Source organism: Sorghum bicolor, chromosome 3, assembly GCF_000003195.3.
Source record: "Sorghum bicolor cultivar BTx623 chromosome 3, Sorghum_bicolor_NCBIv3, whole genome shotgun sequence".
Lineage (NCBI taxonomy): Eukaryota > Viridiplantae > Streptophyta > Magnoliopsida > Poales > Poaceae > Sorghum > Sorghum bicolor.
Window position 1 is genome coordinate 52,365,634 of NC_012872.2, and position 18,319 is coordinate 52,383,952.

The 18,319-nt window shown below is 42.7% G+C and overlaps 1 protein-coding gene and 1 long non-coding RNA gene across 2 annotated transcripts; one reads left to right on the forward strand and one right to left on the reverse strand.

Moving 5' to 3' along the window:
- On the forward strand, positions 900–3,173 carry LOC8078215 (protein ALP1-like). Its single transcript, XM_002455796.2, has one exon. The coding sequence runs from the start codon at positions 1,160–1,162 to the stop codon at positions 2,837–2,839; it is 1,680 nt and encodes a 559-aa protein (XP_002455841.1). The 5' UTR covers positions 900–1,159; the 3' UTR covers positions 2,840–3,173.
- LOC110433424 lies at positions 17,192–17,702 on the reverse strand. Its single transcript, XR_002450850.1, has 2 exons — positions 17,517–17,702; positions 17,192–17,392 (listed from the first exon to the last, which is right to left on the reverse strand). It is a non-coding gene; the product is annotated as an uncharacterized LOC110433424 (long non-coding RNA).

Below are 18,319 nucleotides of genomic sequence, written 5' to 3' on the forward strand. Positions count from 1 at the left end.
AACGAGAGAGAGAGAGAGAGGGAGAGAGAGAGAGAGAGAGAGAGACTTGTGCAGCTGACAGCGCAAAAGGAGACTACCACCAAACATCAAGACAGGGCAAGCGGAGGCGAGGCGAGCTTTCACCGAGCAACCCAAGAGGCAAGAACCGTGCGTTCATTTCACTGGAGCTGCCGTTCGGACTCGGGCTCGCACCATTCGTCGTCGCCGCCGCCCTGCGCCGAAGAGATTACCAAATGCCGCATTCGTCACACAGGTCCGCAGGCTGGGCGCTTCCCCGGGGCCTTGAAACACCGCATATGCCATCCCGGTTCCGGTCGCGGTCGGGTCAGGAGGGCATGTCGGCGAGGTGCGGTGCGGCGGGGAGGGAGTACGCGAGACCACCGCCGCGTTGCCTCGGTTCCCGTCACCCTCGTTTCGTCTCGTCTCGTCTCGTCCTCGGCCGGTGGGGGGGCCACCCACCACTTGCAGACCGATGGCCACCGTGACGGCGCGCGAGTCCTTCCGAATTCCGGCCACGCCCACGCCAGCTCTTCTCTCGGCATGCGGAACATGCCCCATGCCCATTGACCGCCGAGTATCCATCCATCCGGTCCACGCGGTGTCGTGTCGTGCCGCGCCAGCCTACCCTACCCACCCCACAGCCACCTTCCCCCCCTACCGCGCCGCGCCGCGCCCACCCTGCTCGAAACCGCGTACGTAATCCCGCGCCCGCGGCACGCAGCCCCACGCCACGCATGGCATGGTCATGGTGTCAGATCAGATGGACCGTGGACGCCAGCCAGAGCCAGAGCCAATCTTTCCTTGTCCAAAAAGCAACTCACCAGCCGCGTTCACACCTAGCGCTGCCTCATCACATCAGACCATCCACAATGGGATGCGTATTTATATCGCCCCCCCCCCCCCCCCTTTCACACCGGTCTCCCGTATCGCCTTTGCCTCGCCGCGCCAATCACACACGGCTCCCCATTCCTCCGCTGCCTGCCTGCCTGCCTGCCTTTGACGCGCACCCACCAGCCACCACCAGCACGGGAGGAGACCGATCGACTCGGCCCGGCCGACGCCTCAGCTTCAGCTTCAGCTCTGCCTCTGCTTGCGTTGCGTTGCGTTGCGTTGCGTGTGGAGTGGCCGCCCGCAAGATAGGTAGGAGACGTGTGTGTATATGAGATCCCCATCCAACGGCCGGCCTCCAAGCGCAGGGGGCGGAGCACCACCAGCAGCAGCAGCAGACGACGACGACTTCGCCTTCTACTGCTCGTTCCTCCAGGACGCCGCCCCGGCCTCAGCGACGTCGCCGCTCGCCCTCGCCCTCGACCTCGACCTAGACGACCCCAACCCCACCGCCGCCGGGATGACCAACGGCCGGCGCCGGAGGCAGCGCGGGGCAGCAGACGAATCCGGAGCCGCCGCTGGGGAAGAGGTGGAGGCGGAGGTCAAGAAGGAGGGCAAGAAGCGGTCCATCGCCAAGCTGCTCACCTCGCTGGCGGCGCTGGAGGCGGAGGAGCACGCGGACCGCGCGGACGCGTCCAGGCGCGAGCTGGCGCTTCTCGAGTCCAACGCCGACACCCGGTCGCAGGCCATGATGGACTACTACGCCAAGATGGAGAGCAGCTTCGACGCCACCGCCGAGTCCGAGGCCTCCGCCAGGTCCAAGCGCTCCAGGCTCGCCGCCTCGGCCGCCGCTGCGGCCGTCGTGGCCGCCGAGGAGTCGGCTGCGGCGGCGGCGGCGGCGTCCTCCGCGTCGGCCTCGCCGACGCGCGCCGCGGGGCAGGGCCACCACCAGCGTCGGCTGTGGGTCAAGGACCGGTCCCGCGCGTGGTGGGACCGGTGCAGCAGCGCCGACTACCCGGAGGAGGAGTTCCGGCGCGCCTTCCGGATGGGGAGGGAGACGTTCGACATGATCTGCGACGCGCTGGGCTCGTCGGTGGCCAAGGAGGACACCATGCTCCGCGCCGCCATCCCCGTCCGCCAGCGCGTCGCCGTCTGCATCTGGCGCCTCGCCACGGGGGAGCCGCTCCGCCTCGTGTCCAAGCGCTTCGGCCTCGGCATCTCCACCTGCCACAAGCTGGTCCTGGAGGTGTGCGCCGCCATCAAGTCCGTGCTCATGCCGCGCTTCCTGCAGTGGCCCGACGAGCCCGCGGCGGCGCGGTTCAAGGAGAGCTTCGAGCGAAGCTCGGGCGTGCCAGGCGTCATCGGCGCCATGTACACCACCCACATCCCCATCATCGCGCCCAAGATCTCGGTGGCGGCCTACTTCAACCGGCGGCACACGGAGCGGAACCAGAAGACGTCCTACTCCATCACGCTGCAGGGCGTGGTGGGGCCCGACGGAGCCTTCACGGACGTGTGCATCGGCTGGCCGGGATCCATGCCCGACGACCAGGTGCTGGAGAAGTCGATGCTCCACCAGCGGGCGGCGGCCGGGATGATGCACGAGTCGTGGCTGGTGGGTGGCGCCAGCTACCCGCTCATGGACTGGGTGCTGGTGCCGTACACGCACCCCAACCTGACGTGGACGCAGCACGCGTTCAACGAGAAGGTCGGGGAGCTCCGGCGAGTGGCGGTGGAGGCGTTCGCGCGGCTCAAGGCACGGTGGGCGTGCCTGCAGAAGCGCACCGAGGTGAAGCTGCAGGACCTCCCCGTGGTGCTGGGAGCCTGCTGCGTGCTCCACAACATCTGCGAGCTGCGGGGCGAGGAGGTGGACCCGGCCATCCGATGCGAGCTGGTCGACGACGAGACCACGCCGGAGAACCCCGTGCGGTCGGAGACGGCCAAGCACGCCAGAGACAACATCGCGCACAACCTGCTCCATCGGGGCTTCGGCGGAACCACATTCTTCTGAAGTTGTGTGATCCATCGGCTTCTTTCTTTGCTTTGCTATTCTAGAGTACAGTAGTACAAATTTGGGCCGGAAATAGGGATTCTTTTAGCCGGTAGCTTAATTACAATAGAAGAAGATTTTGGTAGGATTATTTATACTGCTGCTGCTGCTGTTAGCAGCTGGTGAAGGAATCACTTGATTGATCTAGATGGCAAATGACCCACACAGGACCATGTAATTAATTTAAGTGACGCGATATGGTTTTCTTATGTTGCAGTATACTCCTACAGTTTTTCGTTATCTAGTACTGTAATTTGGAGAAGAGAAGTTGAGAAAAGATGATAGATTTCCATTGTGTATGCTGTGTCGTGCACCCCCATTTCAGCACGAGCGCGATGGGCCAACCGTTGTTGATGGAAAGCTTTTTTTTGTTCTACATGTTGGGCATTGTTGATGCGTTGATATCGGGCAACTTGTCTGGAGTATTGCTGTGCCTTCTTTGGACTTGAGGACTTGAGGACAGGGTACAGTGCGGATGCGGTTGATTGTACGCCTCATCTTGCAACAAGATTGTGGATGGCCAATCTACCATGCAGACCTCCTTTAGTTCTAATTTTTTTTCAAACACATCAAATCTTTGAAATAGGTGTGAAATATTAAATATAGATAAAAAAATAATTACTTATAAAGTTTTGTAAGACGAATCTTTTAAGTCTAGTTAGAGTATTTCCAACGGTTTGCCATCTAGTTTTTCTATCCTTAATTTTTTTTGACAAAGTTAGAAAAAACTTTGTCCAATAGTTTGGACATCTTCCCTCTCTATCTTTCCCAACCCCGCAAAAATTTCTCCCGCGGCCTAGGAGGGCGCATCTATAGGGAAAAAATTGACGGTTCCTAGGAGCCCTTCCACCAAATTTTTCTATTAGGAAAAACTTCAAAATTTTCTATCAGATTTGGTGGAAGGGCTTAAATGCGTATAGAAACAAATTGACGGTTCCTGATACAAAATATAATACTAGGTCATAGAAAAAAATATCGAGAAAAATTTTTTAGGATAGAAATATAGCAAAGTCTTGGACATGACTTTTTTTTCTCCTTATACTAATTTAAGAGTTGGCAAATATCATATTTTGGCGAATAAAATATGAGAATCTTTTGGAGATCCTCTTAGTCTATGGTTGGATAATAATTGCCAAATACAAATGAAAGTGCTACGGTAGTCGAACCTAAAAATTTTTGAAACTAAGGTCATCCTCGGTACCGAGTTTCATGACCCAGTTTCTAATACATCCATATTTTAGAAACTATGTACAAGAATTTCATTCCCATTAAACTATATCTACTTTTATAAAACTCTTATCATCTCTCATTAATACAGTGTCACATCAACATATTTAATGTCCATAAAACACAATTGAAACCTCATTAAGAGCATCTCCAAGAGATTTTGTATATTCTTTCTAAATGTTAGGAATAGCAATTTTGGTGAAAAACTACCCTCCAACAGCTTCTCTAAATGGTCATCCAAATATAGCCATTGTCTATTCTGGGTTTTTCGCTAGCTAAATATAGAAGACGAGAATGACTCTCTAGAGTGCGCATGAGATTTATCAAAACTGTTGGAAGTAAAAAAAAATATAGAAAGCGATTTTTATGCAAATAGCTCTCTAAATGATAATTTAGAGAGTGAGATTTAGAAAGGCTCTTGGAGATGCTCTAAGACTAACCTAAAAGAGACCCACACTTGAATATTTTGATACAATGCGATGTACATCATCGCTCATGATTTAGTTTTTAACACATCTATATTTTAGAAACAGTGTAGGAAAATTTAATTCTTATAAAAATTTTTTTACTCTCATAAAACTCTTATCATCTATTTCTTAATTAATATAGTGTCACATCAACATATCTAATATCTATGAAACTATGATTAAGACCTTGTTTAGTTCGTCCCAAAAACCAAAAACTTTTCAAGATTCCCCGTCACATCGAATCTTGCGGCACATATATGAGGCACTAAATATAGATGAAAATAAAAACTAGCTGCACAGTTTACCTGTAAATCACGAGATGAATCTTTTAAGCCTAGTTACTCCATGATCGAACAATGTTTGTCAAATAAAAACGAAAGCGCTACAGTTTCCGAAAACCAAAAAGTTTTCGTAACTTAAGTTCCAAAAAATTTTGCAAAATGAACACCGTAATATTTTCATTTGTATTTGACAAAGATTGTCCAATCATAAACTAATTAGACTCAAAAGATTTGTCTCGCAAATTACAAGTAAATTGTGTAATTAGTTATTTCTTTTATTTATATTTAATATTTTATCTATGTACTATAAGATTTGATGTGACGGAAAATTTGAAAAAATTTGTAAAATTTTTTGGAACTAAACGAGCCTTAAACATCACTGAAATCAGCCTTAATTGCGCATTAATGTTCCGTACTAGCCTAACCTGACCAGTGCCTTTCCACATTCTGTACGGTCCTTGTCTCCTTGAAGCTACTCGATGATGCTGAACGCGGTGAAAAAGAAACGGAAAAGTGGAAAACGAAGGCCTTGTTTATAGTTCACCCAAAAACTATTTTTTTAAAAATTTCTCATCACATCAAATCTTACGGTACATACATGAAGCACTAAATATAGATAAAATTAAAAATTAATTACATAGTTTGTCTGTAAATCGTGAGACGAATTTTTTTTTGACTCTAGTTAGTTTATGATTGACCACAAACAAATGAAAGTACTATAATAACAAAATCTAAAAAATATTTAAAATTTAAACAAGGCCTAGATCCTGTCAATGGATATGTCTCTGTGACAAGCCACTTGAAGAGCATTCGGGCCTACAAGTTTTACTTGTAAAAATTTTACGAATTTTTTTTAAGATTCTCAATCACATCAAATCTTACAGCACATGCATGAAATATTAAATATAGATAAAAAATAATTAATGATATAATTTGTCTATAATTTGTGAGACGATTCTTTTAAGCCTAGTTAGTCCATAATTAAACAATATTTATCAAATACAAAAGAAAATGTTACCGTGTCCATTTTTCAAAAAAAATACAACTAAACAAAGCATGAGTGGTCTGCTACTAGGCTACATCTTTGGACACTCTCAATGCAGAAATCGTCATAGTTTATATAGAAATTAATTGTAGTATCACCTAATCATTTTGCTGATGTGGTAAGGTAGTTATTAAAGAGAGATAAAAAATCATAGAAACCAGGTCTATGTTAGAAACCATGTCTATACGAGATCCAAGACATGCAGTGATATGATTGGTTGAGAAAAAAAAAGAATGGATGTGATTGGATAAAAAGTTATTGTATAGAAACTATCCATTGAGAGTATAGTTTCTTTAGACTAGTTTTTATATATAGTGCCTATAGAAACTAATAAGTATAGAAACTACGTATATTTCTAGCACTGGATTGCCCTTAGAGCAAGTATAGTAAGATGTAAACTGGCTAAATGCTGAAGTAGAGAAGAGAGGGTAGAGAGAGAAGTAGCAGGCTCAAATCTTACGGCCAGCTCAGACACATGAACCAAGAAACTTTATGAGATAGATCAGTGGGTCATGTATTAACAGTGAATATCTAACAAATATATGTGTGGGCAGGAAGAAGGCTGCAAAAAACCTTATAGCCAACAGGTGGGTTGTATTACTAGCCTTGCTCTTAGGCCTTGTTTACTTGGTGATTTTTTTTTAGTTTTGACTGTTGTAACAGTTTTATTTGTATTTGGTAATTATTGTCCAACCATGGACTAATTAGGTTTAAAAATTTTGTCTCGCAAAATTACAGGTAAACTATGCAATTTGTTAGTTCTTTATCAATATTTAATGCTCTATGCATATACCACAAGATTCGATATGAAGGAGAATCTTGAAATTTTTTTGAACTGAACCAGGCCTTAGGCCGTGTTTAGTTCCCCACCCAAAAATTTTTCATCCATCCCATCAAATCTTTAAACACATGCATGGAACATTAAATATAGATAAAAGAATAAACTAATTACACAGTTTGATTGAAAATCGCGAAACGAATCTTTTAAGCCTAGTTAGTCCATGATTAGCTTTAGGTGCTAACCCACATGACAGATTAATTATGCTTAATAGATTTGTCTTGCAGTTTCCAGACGAGATATGTAATTTGTTTTTTTATTTTTCTAAAAAACTCTCTCGACATCCTTCCGACATATCCGATGTGACACCCAAAAATTTTTCATCTCTAATCTAAACAGGACCTTAGGCAAATTTTTCAAAATTTTCTATCAGATTAAGTCTTACGACATTTACATAGATTATTAAATATAAATAAAAATAAATAATTATACAATTTATCCGTAATTAGTCCAAAAACTTTTGGCCCAGAACTGAAGAAGGCCTCGAGAGCAACTGGTTTCGACCTTGCTTGATCGATGACCATAAAATAGGGCTTGCAGTTTCTATCAAAAGACGCTCGAACACAAATACAACAATGTGTGTGTTCTGCTGGGGCCTGGGGTACAGTTCTACAGTACTCCAAGTCAACATGTGAGGCGCCACCTGGGCCCATAGCTCATCTCACAAGTCGCCGGTGTCAGGAACTCGATCATGAATCCGCTGGTCAATTCTGCACATCTGAACAGCCATCGATCAGGGCCTTGTTTAGTTTACCTGATAACTAAAAAGTTTTCAAGATTCCCTGTAATATCAAATCTTATGGCACATGCATGAAACATTAAATATAGACGAAAACAAAAACTAATTACACAGTTTAGCTGTAAATCACGAGACAAATCTTTTAATCCTAGTTAGTCCATGATTAGATAATATTTATCACAAACAAACAAAAATGTTATAGTACCGAAAACTTTTCACTTTTCAGAACTAAACAAGTCCTAGGTCCCATAGCATGGAGGCGCGCATATGCTCTCACCACCGATTTTCCACCCTTGCTGACCGATGGGCACCACAGCCCTTGGATGTTTGTGCCGCCCTTCGTGGGAGAATTCTCGTGGGACGGCCCCAGGCCGAATGCTGCTCCTGCTCTGCTCCGTAGCTGCAGCTGCCTGCCATTTGTGCATATTGGCAGGCGCCGGCTGTCAAGGGACGGCCATTTGTTGGCGCCGCCCCCGGACGCGGATGGCATGATCGCAAGTCCGTGGTCTCGCAAGTCCAGCCAGCTCATGCCTGCAGATGGAAAAACACGTTGCTTAACGAGGTCCATCCAGCCAGTATCCATAACAGGATACACCAGCTTTGCCACGAAGGAGTACTCCTAACGTAGTGTGCCCAACACTCCGTGCTCAGCACAATGCATCTTTATCCTTTCGAAGATCGAAGGGCTGCAATTCTCTCTCTCTCTCACCCTGGTGACCTGCCAAGGCAAACTCAATTTGGCAATAAAAAAAAAGAAAAAGGAATTTTTATTCCGGTCTCTGCAAGAGTTTTGCACACAACCAATTTTTATTAGAAAAACAACCTCTCAAAAAACAAAAGCAACAAAGGTAAAAATGATTGAACGCTAAGCGCTAAGCCTTTCCAGCGACGACCATCCATGTTTGGCAAAAATTTCCATAGCCACAGTCTCCATCATGCGACATGCCCACTTTAGAAGAGGTTTGTCGTTTTTCTTTTGCAGTGCGATCCAAAAACGGGTCCAATACGTTGCCCTGAAAACAACCTGCAAATAAGAGTATAGTTGTTTTTTTTTATCAAAAATCCCTTCATTTCTAAATAGCCAAATAGACCACAAGATTGCACTTGACCCCATACAAATCAGATAGCGCAAGTGTTAGTCTGTTTGTGCATCCCACAACCTAAATAAGTCGATTACATCTTTTGGTGGTTCGAGATTAAAAGCCACTTGGCAGACTCTCCAAACAAATCTAGCCACATGACAATCAAAGAACAAGTGTTGGATAGTTTCCTTATTGTCACAAAAACAACATCTATCGTCTCCTTTCCATTTTCTCTTTTTTAAATTATCTTTGGTCAAAATTACCCCTTTTATCAAGAACCAAATAAATATCTTGATTTTAAGTGGTAATTTTAACTTCCATAACAACTTATTTAAAGGCATCGCAACTTGATTAATTAAGTGTTTATACATTGATTGTACTGTGAAAGAGCCTTGTCTTGTAAGACTCCACTTAATGGAATCTTGTTGATCATCCAACTGCACAAATGCAATTTTAGCCACTAATTCATTCCATTTAAGAAGCTTTTCTCCTAATAGAGACCTTCTAAAAGAAATGTTAAGGGGTGTGGAAGCAAAAACATTGGCTACTGATATATGTCTTTTCCATGTAATATTGTATAAAGATGGATATTGCTCTTTGAGAATGAAGTTTCCAAGCCACTTGTCTTCCCAAAACCTGGTTTGATTACCATTGTGAATGTTAAAAATAGAGAGATCAAGGAAGCGGTCTTTTACCTTCAAAAGGCCTGACCAGAAGTGTGAATCCCCTGGTTTCCAATAAACTTCACCAATGGTTTTATTTTTCAAATATTTATTCCTAAGAAGATCCTGTCAGATGCCATCTTCATTAACTAGTTTGTATAACCATTTGCTAAGTAAGCAAGCATTCTGAATTTCAAGATTCATGATACCAAGACCTCCTTGATCCTTTGGTAAACAAAGAATTTCCCATTTCGATAATCTATACTTTTTCTTATGGTTGTCACCTTGCCAGAAAAAAGCTGATCTGTAGAAGTCTAGTTTCTTAAGAATGCCTTTGGGTACTTCAAAAAAAGACATCATAAACATAGCCAAGCTACTCAGCACTGAGTTTATCAAAACTAACCTACCACCATAAGATAAAAGTTTACCCTTCCAATTACTCAACTTTTTTTGAAAGCGATCTTCAACCATCTTCCAGTCTTTATTAGTGAGCCTTTTGTGATTCATTGGTATACCCAAATATCTGAAAGGAAGATTACCCATTCCACATCCAAAGATTTGTGAATATTGCTCCATGTGCTCCTTTGCCTCCCCATAGCAAAAAAGTTCACTTTTGTGGAAGTTAATTTTCAAACCAAACAGTTGCTCGAAGGCACATAAAATAGTTTTCATGTTCTTTGCTTGTTCTAAATCATGCTCCATGAAAAGTATAGTTGAAAGGTCATTGTTTGGTTTTGGTAATTGAGTGACAACTTAGGTGGACTAATAGTGTTTATGTGAGATACACAGGAGATTAGTCCACAGGTGATTATATGATGATGGAGGAGCTCATTGCATATGAGACATGACATGGAGTCATGTGACCAAGGTGGAGAAGATCAAGATGAGGCTTGGCTTGATGGACCGGTTGCAAGAGTGAAGGGCAAGTCGGAGGCTTTGAAGCGAGGGACCACGTGTGACGGTGAAGCTTGAGCAAGACTTGGCGCCGATGGACCGAGGCAACGGTGAAGAGCAAGTGAGGTCAAGATTGATGAACCAATACGGTCACGTGATGATATGAAGTGGATCATATCATTTGGTGATTGGTTGGTGCATGTGTTGCATCAACATTGGAGGAGATGGAATGGAAAGCGCAAGGCAAAGGTATAACCTAGGGCATTTCCATTTCACCGGTCATAGGTGTGTAGAGAAGTTTATGACCGGATTTAGGATAGATGGCCGTACTATCAAGAGGGGCAAACTTGTTTGCATATCGGTCATCTAGTGCCACTTGAGCGATCTAACTTTGCATACGTGTTAGGATCGAGTGGCGTGGCAAATTTGAGAGGCTAACTCCTTTGGGAAAATGTTTGTGAAAATGCTAACACACTTGCACTTGGTGGTGTACACTTGGTGGTGTTGGCACATTTGCAAAGGAGGTGGAGTTCCTAGGGTTGAGAGAGGTGTGGGTTTCTCTCTCCCTCCCGCCGAGCTTGCGAGGCGGGATTCGGCGCTTTTGAGAAAATTAAGAGCATATTTTCTATTGCGCCGGTGGGAAATTTGGAGAAGTCGCGGGAGTGACCGGACGCTAAGTGCAGAGGCACCGGACGCTGGTCCAGAGCGTCCGGTGTGGTGTCTGTGGCGCAGGTGTGCACTGGACGCACCGGAGAGAGTCCGGTGCTCAGCGTCCGGTGTGCGGGCGGTTTGGCAACCCTCTCTGCGCACGAGTCCGGTGAGCACCGGACCGTCCGGTGTGGACTTTCAGAGCGTCCGGTGGTGCTGTGCAGGCGCGCGTGCGCAGTAGCCGTTGGCGGCAACGGTCGAGTTCAAACGGCTAGTGACACGTGGCGGTCAGCTGAGCACCGGACGCTGGGTGTTGAGCGTCCGGTGGCTCCTTGAGAGCGTCCGGTGCCCACGTGTTTTGCCCAGTGAAGGGGCAACGGCTAGTTTAGCCCTTGGGGCTATAAATAGAAGTGGTGGCCGGCCTTGGCCGGTGCTGAGCACCCTTGGGACTTAGTGTCCATGCTTAGGGAGTGCTAGTAAAGCCTCTAACTCACATATACTTGATAGTGATCATCCGATTGTGTGAGTGAGCGATTCTAGTGCATTGCATTGAGAGATTGCATCGAGTGGCACTAGGTGTTCGTGTTGCAAGCAGGTGGTGCTTGTTACTCTTGGAGGTTGCCACCTCCTAGACGGCTTGGTGGCTTGTGACTCCGTCGAAGCACGCAAGGAGATTGTGCGGTGCTCCGGAGAAGAGATTGTGAGGGGTACGGTGCTCACCCCGCGGGGATCGCGAAGAGCAACTCTATTGGATCGTGCGTGTCGTTGAGCTACCTCACTTGTGGGTAGGTTCTTGCGGTGTCCTAGTGGGGACGAGGTTCGTGTAACACCTCTTAGCCGCCGAACCACCAAGTGTTGGTCGACACAACGGGGACGTAGCTTGGTGGCAACCAAGTGAACCTCGGGAGAAAATCATCGTGTCAACATTGTTCTTCCCGCTGGTTTGCAAGTCCCTAACACAAGCTTGTTCTTACATTCATATATTTGTGCTTGTGTAGTTGCTCTTGTAATTAGTTAGCGTGTGTAGCTTGCTAGTTACCTTCTTGCTTGTGTAGCTAGAAGTAGTTCCCTTGCGTGACTTTTTTGGTTTGTGTAACCTTGTTAGTCACTTTGCTTAGCTTGTGTAGCTAAGTAAGTTGTGCTCTTTAATTTGGCATTAGTTGCCTTGTTATTGAGCTTGCTAGTGAGCTTAGGCGTTGTGCGCTTTGCCTCACTAGTTTGTGTAGGAGCTCTCCCGGTTTGCAAAGTACTAGTTGCATAGGTTTGTGTGACCTTGCTCCTAGAATTGTTTAGGTGAGCTCTTGCTTACGTAGCACCTTGTTTGCTTGTTTAGGATCTTTTACAAGGTGCTAGAGAACTTAGATAGAGGGGTGTAGTCTTGGCTAGACCGATAGTTTTAGTTTCGCTTTTGTTTCGGTTAGCCGGTGCGATAAGTTTTAGAAAGGACTATTCACCCCCCCTCTAGTCCGCCATCTCGACCCTTCAATAGTGTCATCGGCATATTGCAAAACTGAGAGGCCACCATCCACCAAATGCGGAATGAGGCCTTGAATTTGGCCATCCTCTTTGGCCCTAGTAATGAATATGGCTAACATATCCGCAACTAGATTAAAAAGAATAGGTGAAAGTGGATCACCTTGCCGTAGGCCTTTTTTGGTTTGAAAATAACGCCCGACATTATTATTTACTTTCACAGCAACACTGCCTCCAGAAACAAATTGTTGGACCCATCGGCGCCACAAAGGCGCGAATCCTTTCATTCTTAGTGTTTGCTGGAGGAAAGTCCATTTCACTTGTCATACGCTTTCTCAAAATCAATTTTAAAAATTACCCCATTTAGTTTTTTCCTATGCAATTCATGAATTGTTTCATGTAAAATTGTCACTCCCTCTAAAATATATCGACCCGGAAGGAAAGCTGTTTGTGAGGGTTGTATTACCTTCTTAGCCACAAAATTTATTCTATTTGTTGCTACCTTTGTGAAAATCTTGAAGCTCACATTTAAAAGGCAAATAGGTCTATACTGTTGAATCCTAATTGCCTCTTGGCATTTCGGTAACAGTGTTATAATTCCAAAGTTGAGAGAAAAAAGTGGCAGATCTTCTTTATGAAAGTCATGGAACATGGCCATCAAATCAGCCTTTATGACTTCCCAAAAAACTTGATAGAATTCAGCGGGAAAACCATCCGGCCCCGGAGCCTTATTGTGTTTCATTTGAAAGATAGCCGCTTTTACCTCTGCTTCAGCAAACTCGGCATTGAGGATATCATTCTCAAAATCTGATACCTGAGGAATGTCCTCAATTCTACTCTCCAACATAGTAAAATTATTTTCCTCGGGAGGGCCAAACAAATTTTGGTAGTAGGAGGTTATGTGCTCTTTTAGCTCTGTCTCATCTTTTATAATATTATTGTTTCCCTCCAACTGAAAAATTCTACTCTTTCTATACTTACCATTAGCAACGAGATGGAAATATTTTGTGTTGTTATCACCTTCTAGTAGACCTTTAGTTTTTGACCTTTGAAACCAAGCTATCTCTTCTTCTCTCAACAAATGAGAGATTCTATCTCTTAGGCAACGAAGCATATCTAACTCGTTTGGAGATAGATCAGAGTACTCTGCCTTCTTATCTAAAGTGTCAATCATGGATTTAATATCCTTTTTTTCTTGCTTATTTTTTCCTCTAACATGTCTTCCCCACCCTCTTAGATATTGGCGTGTCCGCCTAATCTTGAATTGCCATCTTTGTAAAGAATTTGTACCCCTATTTTCATTATTCCACACATCTCTTACCTGTTCAAAGAAACCATTCGTAAGTAGCCAACATAATTCAAATTGAAAAGGACGTTGTTGCCTTGAGTAGTAGAAGTTCCGCAATCCAAAAGTAACGGTGTGTGATCTGAAATATCTCTAGTTAAAGCTTGCACCACCGCTAAAGGGAATTCTTGTTCCCAGTCTGTGCTTACTAAAACTCGGTCTAGCCTTTCAAATGTCGGCGTATCAAGAGAGTTAGCCCATGTAAACTGTCGGCCAGAGAGATCTAATTCTCTCAAGTTAAGACTGTCGATGCAAGCATTAAAAAGAAAGGGCCATCTATCATTGTATCTATCATTATTTTTTTCAGACGGTGTCCTGATAATATTAAAGTCTCCACCTAAGAGGGTTGGTTTGTCTTCGCTACTACAAATTTGAACCATCTCAGTTAGGAAAACTTCTTTTAACTCGTCTTGTGCTGCTCCATAAGCAGCAATGAGAACCCATTGAAAGCCATCTTCTTTGTTTCGAACATTGAATTTAATGTGAAAATCTCCTAGGATTATATCACCAATATCAAGAACTTGAAGATTAATCTGAAGCAAAATTCCACCAGATTGTCCTCTAGGTGAAGTCCAATGCCAAAAAAAGTCTACCACCGCAAAAGTGGTTCAAGTCAAAAGTAGTAAAATCATCTCTGCGAGTTTCTAAAATTGCTATGAAATCAAGCTTGTGGTCACATGAAGTATCAAAGAGAAATTTATATTTAGCCAAGTCCCTAAGACCTCTGCTATTCCAAAACAGACCTTTCATTTTGAACTTCGTTTTTTAAGATTGGTGACACGACGAACCTGTACTTTCTTTTTTTGTGAGGAATTTTTCTTTTTGGACACTGTATGCCATTCACCTCCAATATGATTGGCATCATCATCAGCAGGTTCATCGATTATGCCACTACATAAGTGGCCAAGCGTAATATATTCTATCTCATTGTCTTCTGTCTCATCAGAACTATCTAAGCAATTATCCTGTGCATTTCTCTCTATCTGGTTTGCATTATGAAGCTCACCACTCTTAATTTCAGAAAAATGACTTTATCTGAAATGGATAAAATTGAATTATTAAAATTCTTACCATTTGCTGGAATCTCCAAGTTCTTCATAGCCACAAGGTGTTCGGCTCTCTCCAACGAGTCTTCATCAACCGTGGCTTCCCTCCTTTTGCTCCGTCTAATCGGAGTTTGTGGCGACACTCTCTTGGAAGGGGTTGCTGGAAGTCTTGTATTTACCTCTGCATCATCCTCTTGCATCACCTGTGAAGCTATTTCATCTAGCACAATATCAACTGCATTATCCAAAATACACTCTGCTTGCTTCCTGTACCATGCCTCTGATGGTAAATCAGCACATTGGATTGCAACCTGATTGTCCATGTACTTGGACTGCTCGGGTACATCTACAATCAACCCATTTAGAAGAATAGAAGGGCTAGATGCAAGATGCTCAGTATCTAAACCAACCGTAGGCTCCAAATGCCTATCTAAAGTAGTGGATATGTTCATGTCACTTTTTTCTGTAACTTGCTTGTTACTGTTAGACTGCTGATTAAACCCACCTTGAGAAGATTTATGCTCACGTGTGGGAGCAGAGGAATTTCCACCAAGAGTTGCTGTAGAGTTTTTGCCAATTTCCTTCTCTTCTTCACTTAGAAGATCATCATCTTCATCCATTGGATCTTTATCCCTGTCTGCACTAGAATGTGCTCCTGATCCATCCCCTTCCTCCACAATGAAATAAATGGCATGCAAATATTTTCCAAACACCACCTCAAGGGTTTGGGGAATTTTTTTAGGTTCAAGAACTGCCACTTTGATGCAAGCTAAATCGTAATGGCAATTACTGTACATTGCATTGCACTGAGAGTGCACGGCAAGAGGATACTTGCAACCTGGCCTGTTTAGTTCAAAAAAGTTTGCAAATTTTTTTACATTTTCCATGAAATCGATGTTTGCGGTACATGCATGAAACATTAAATATAGATAAAAGAAATAACTAATTGCACAGTTTACTTGTAATTTGTGAGATAAATCTTTTGAGCCTAGTTAATATATGATTGAACAATATTTATTAAATACAAACGAAAGTACTAAAGTATCTATTTTGTAAAACTTTTTAGACTAAACAAGGCCCTTCTTCTCCTAGCTGGAGAAGCGTTGTCGCCCATCTAGCTTTAGTAGGCCTTCTTTAGTTCGTAAAAATTTTTGGCTCGGACTACTGTAGCACTTCCGTTTTTATTTCATGGAGTAACTAGACTCAAAAGATTCATCTCGCGGTTTACAGGTAAACTGTGAAATTAGTTTTTATTTTCATCTATATTTAATGCTTTATGTATGTGCCGCAAGATTCGATGTCACCGGAAATCTTGAAAAATTTTGAGTAACAAGGCCTTATCCAAACCGTGACTTTTTTTTTCTTTCTAATGTTGTACTACTCAAAGCCAGCTGTTTACGACTTGTTTAGTTCGTAAAAATTTTCAAGATTCTCCGTCACATTGAATCTTTGGTCGCATGCATGGAGCATTAAATATAGATCAAAATAAAAACTAATTGTACAGTTTACCTATAATTTGTGAGATGAATCTTTTGAGCCTAGTTATTCCTTGATTCAACAATGTTTGTCAAATAAAAACGAAAGTAATATAGTAGTAAAAACTAAAAATTTTGCAAAGTAAACAAGAGTATGGAGTAGAATCTGCCAAATGCCAAGCTTGCGCGGACGACGGAAAACTGCTTGGAAAATGCCAAATTGGCAATTAAGGCCTTGTTTAATTTTATTTTATTTTTCAAAATATACACAGAAACACTTTTGTTTATATTTAACAAATATTATCTAATCATGGATTAACTAAGCTCAAAAGATTCGTTTTGCAAATTATAGGTGAACTGTATAATTAGTTTTTATTTTTCGTTTATATTTAATGCTCTATGCATGCGTCTAAAAATTCGATATAACGAGGAATATAAAAAAATTTACAAATTTTTTTAGAACTAAACAAGGCCTAACTTCTTTAGAATTGCGGTCATTTCTTGCACTGTACAAGTCATACTAGAACATTCTCCTAGTTTATGAAGTTATTTCTGCTTTGTACTCCCCCATCCCAAATTATAAGACATTTTAAAAATTTTGGAGAGTCAAAATATTTTAAATTCAACTAAATTTATATGATAAGATAATAATATTTATGATATTAACTAAATATTATTATATTCTTTATTAATTATATTTTATATAATATCTATTTGATGTCAAAAATTTTTATATTTTTTCTATAATTTTAATCAATATGCTTTGACTTTTTAAAATTTTTGAAATGCCTAGGCCTTGTTTAGTTTCGAAAAAAATTCGGATTTCGCTACTGTAGCACTTTCGTTTTTATTTGACAAATATTGTCTAATTATGAACTAGCTAGGATTAAAAGATTCGTCTCGCGATTTACAGACAAACTGTGTAATTAGTTTTTGCTTTCGTTTATATTTAATGCTTCATGCATGTGCCGCAAGATTCGATGTGACGAGTAATCTTGAAAAAATTTTAGATTTCGGATTGAACTAAACAAGGCCATAATTTGAGACGGTGAGAGTACTGGGCATCATGTCCGGCAATCAGCAGGATCTCCTTTTTTTTTTTTTCTTTTTCAGGTGGAATGGCTTAAAGGAGAGAAAGAAAGAGAGAGAATCATGCAGGTGAATTGACTGATCCGGCGCGCGCGCTTTGCAGTTGGAGTTGGTGGTGGTCTTCCGTGGTGCTGCAAAGGAGGCAGCAGCCGGCCCCGGAGATTCTTCCGTGATGCTTCCTGAAAAGAGGAGGTTCCTGCAGCCTAATGAGAAGAGTTTAATAATGGACTAATGGCAACGCCAAATGTCACTGTGCTGTGGAAATTAGAATGCCACCCTCTCCACGGGTCCCAAAAGGATCCATCCTCGGCGGGTGCGGGTCCTTACCGGAGTTTCTAAAGCCGGTGGGGGGATTTGCACGGGCGCCGCTTCAGCTGGGTCATGGCGGATTGGCGGTTGGATGGGGCCGAAACAGAGGATGAGCTTAGGCTACGCGGTGGCCAGTTTTAGCCCGAGGCTGAGCAGACCGGAGAAAGAGAAGCCAGAGGAGTGGGCCGGGCGGACAAAAAACAAAAGGAGCGATAATGAAAGAAAACGTTTTTGGGGATTTTGAAATTTTCCCAAAAAAAAACTTTGCCAAATTCATTTGAAACCATTTATAACCTATTTTAATAATGTGTTGCTCGAATATAATATAGAGTTTTCAACACAAAAGTTTGTTTTGAACAACATTTTTGTCATATTTTATTTTTCAATCCTTTCTGAACTTTATTTTGGGAACCAATAAAACTAGGCTTTGAGGAAATAACTAGTATGAAGACAAATTTTTAAATACGATTTCCAAACAAATTTAATATGTTTATAAAATATGTTTTAAATTAATTATAGAATTTACAACCTTTCCAAAACTTTATTTAAAAATATAATTAAAAAATTAAAGACTTATAATCCAAACTCGAACTCATTTTTTTAAACTAGAATTTGAAACATACATTTAATACTATAGTTTCTATAAAAAATATAGAAAATCATATTCATAGCTTAAATAAATTTTATAATTTAGATTTACTTATACTTAGTTATGCAATGAGCATGGATGTAACACCCCTAAGGAAATTAGTTTAGAAAGTCCTGACAAAGATATTATTATTCAACAAAACTGATAACAAACAAACCAAAGGTTGGAAAGT

Excerpts from the sequence above, each read along its gene's own strand:
- LOC8078215 (XM_002455796.2), top strand. The coding sequence starts at position 1,160 with ATGAGATCCCCATCCAACGGCCGGCCTCCAAGCGCAGGGGGCGGAGCA.